Source organism: Grammomys surdaster, unplaced genomic scaffold (genome assembly GCF_004785775.1).
Source record: "Grammomys surdaster isolate TR1022 unplaced genomic scaffold, NIH_TR_1.0 125896, whole genome shotgun sequence".
NCBI classification, from domain to species: domain Eukaryota; kingdom Metazoa; phylum Chordata; class Mammalia; order Rodentia; family Muridae; genus Grammomys; species Grammomys surdaster.
The window spans coordinates 3,224,480-3,226,469 of record NW_021620720.1 but is presented as its reverse complement, the minus strand read 5'-3'; the positions used below and the strand labels follow the sequence as shown (position 1 = coordinate 3,226,469).

At 67.7% G+C, this 1,990-nt stretch overlaps 1 protein-coding gene across 1 annotated transcript in view; it reads right to left on the bottom strand.

Moving 5' to 3' along the window:
* The window catches only part of Ppp2r3b (protein phosphatase 2 regulatory subunit B''beta), a 4,944-nt gene extending 3,836 nt beyond the window's left edge, over positions 1–1,108 (bottom strand). Inside the window, exon 1 of the mRNA XM_028752350.1 lies at positions 841–1,108. Within this exon, the coding sequence (XP_028608183.1) occupies positions 841–1,065 (225 nt within the window). The 5' untranslated portion in view covers positions 1,066–1,108. The remainder of the gene's footprint in view (positions 1–840) is intronic.
* Between the last annotated feature and the right edge of the window lie 882 nt (positions 1,109–1,990).

Here is a 1,990-nt window from a genome sequence, read left to right as displayed (position 1 = left end):
CGCCCCTCCCGTCACTCTGACCCCGCAGCACCGGAGACCACGCCCCTCCCGTCACTCTCACTACGCCGCGTCCCCCCCCCCCCCGCGACGCCGCACCTGCCGGAAGTCCCGCAGTCGCTTCCGAAAGCGCGACGGGAACACTAGGTCGCAGCCCCGCGCCAGCGCCGCCAGCGCCTGCCGCACCGCAGGGTCGTCGGGGTCGCGGCGCGAGAACGGGGTGCGCGTGCGCATGTGCACTGGGCAGGAGGGGGGCGGGGCAGCGGGGCTCCGGGACCCCGGGGGGCGGGGTCGGCGCTCAGCGAGATCCATTCATGGCGGCGCAGCGGCCATGACGCGCCGGGTCAGAGGTCAGAGGTCAGGGGTCACCGCAGGGTCACACTCGGGGCCCTGTCCTCCCTGGATCCGCCCTGGATCCGCCCGTCCGCAAGCGGCCGCTCCCCGCTGCCCTCGTTAGTCCCCAGGTCACGTGACTCCACTCGTGGCTCGGACAGCTGTGGCGGGGGAGTGGCCTTGGCGTGGCTGGAGACTCCCGGATGGAGTGAGCGGTGTTTCCGGTTCCCCTCGCCCCGCGGCAGTGATACCCCCCACCTCGTGCGCGACCCTTGACCTATCCTTGAGGAATGTGTCCACAATGTCGCGTGTAAACCTCGACCTTGGACCTCATCGTGACCTGTGCGCCGCTATGACCCCAACGACCCTCCCGGTGACCCGGATGTGACCCCGACGCACGTCTCCGCCCATTATTACTGTCATCCAGGCTGCAGGGCTTCCCCGTGACGTCAGAGGACCGTCCTGCTGTGATGTCACACGCCCTGCCCACCCTGAGATCCAGGCACTCACCGCTCTGTGCCCCGTCGTCCTCCGCGGTCCTGGAGCCGGCAGGGCGCCCTGGTGCGGCGCTGGGGTTGCGGGGTTGGGGGTCGCGAGGTCGGTCGTGACGTCATCGCGGATGCGCCGCAGGCCGTCGCTGAGCTCGCGTTGCGTGTCGGGATCGCTGAGCCAGCGCCGGAAAAGCTCGTCTACCTTCATCTGCAGCCGAGGCTGCAGGGGCTTCCCAGGGGGCATAGCGGCTGCGGAGGCGGGGCCGCGAGCGGGGCCTCCCGACGGACGGACCGACGGACGCGCCCGCGGCGGCGGCCGCGAAACGGACGCTCCGGCCGCGGGGACTGATCTAGTGCGTATTCAATACGTCACAAGTTCGCAGCGACAACACGTGGCCGCGCAGTGATGACGTCGCGGGCAGCGACCAGAACAAGGCGTCCGATCCGATAGTTAGAGCAGACCAGCCGACTGATTTACGGGAGTGGGCGCGCCGTAATTACGTCACTGGCGGCGAACGCAACGTAACGGACTCGAGACGGACGAACAGACACGCCTGCGGGGGCGGCGAAACGGACCCGCTGGGCGACCGGGCGCCGGTTGATGGCGTAGCAGAGGCTGCGCCCACAACGAACGGCCGTGTTATGTAACTGACGAGATCCGGGCCCCGACACCTGTCGCCCGGACTGACAGGCAGTGTGACTGACAGGTGCCGGGACCTCGCCCCTTCTCTGTGACAATCACTTATGTCCAACCCCAGAGGTCGGTCCGCGCTGGTGAACCGGGCGCGCGGAAATTACGTCACGAAACGCGACAAAAATAAATATAAAAACAGGGCGCGGGGGGCGTGGGATTCGGATGGCGCGGTTGCCGAGTCAGCAGGGCGACCATGTCGCCTCGTGTCATTAAACAGCGTCGCCCGGTACACTCCGGAGCCGCTAGGATTCGGTCTGGAGCCTGTCAGTCTCGGAGTACAAGGAAGCGTGGTACACATGCGCGTTGCCGCTCCCGAGGCCGAATTCGAAACCGGGCAAATGGGCATGCGCAATTGTGCGCATGCGGGAGGGGCGGCGCGTGCGCAGTGTGTCATCCGGCGGGTTACAGCGCATCTGCAGTGTGCGGAGCCCTCGCGGTGTTCGCCCACGCGCGGTGTCCGTTAGAAGATTCGCGC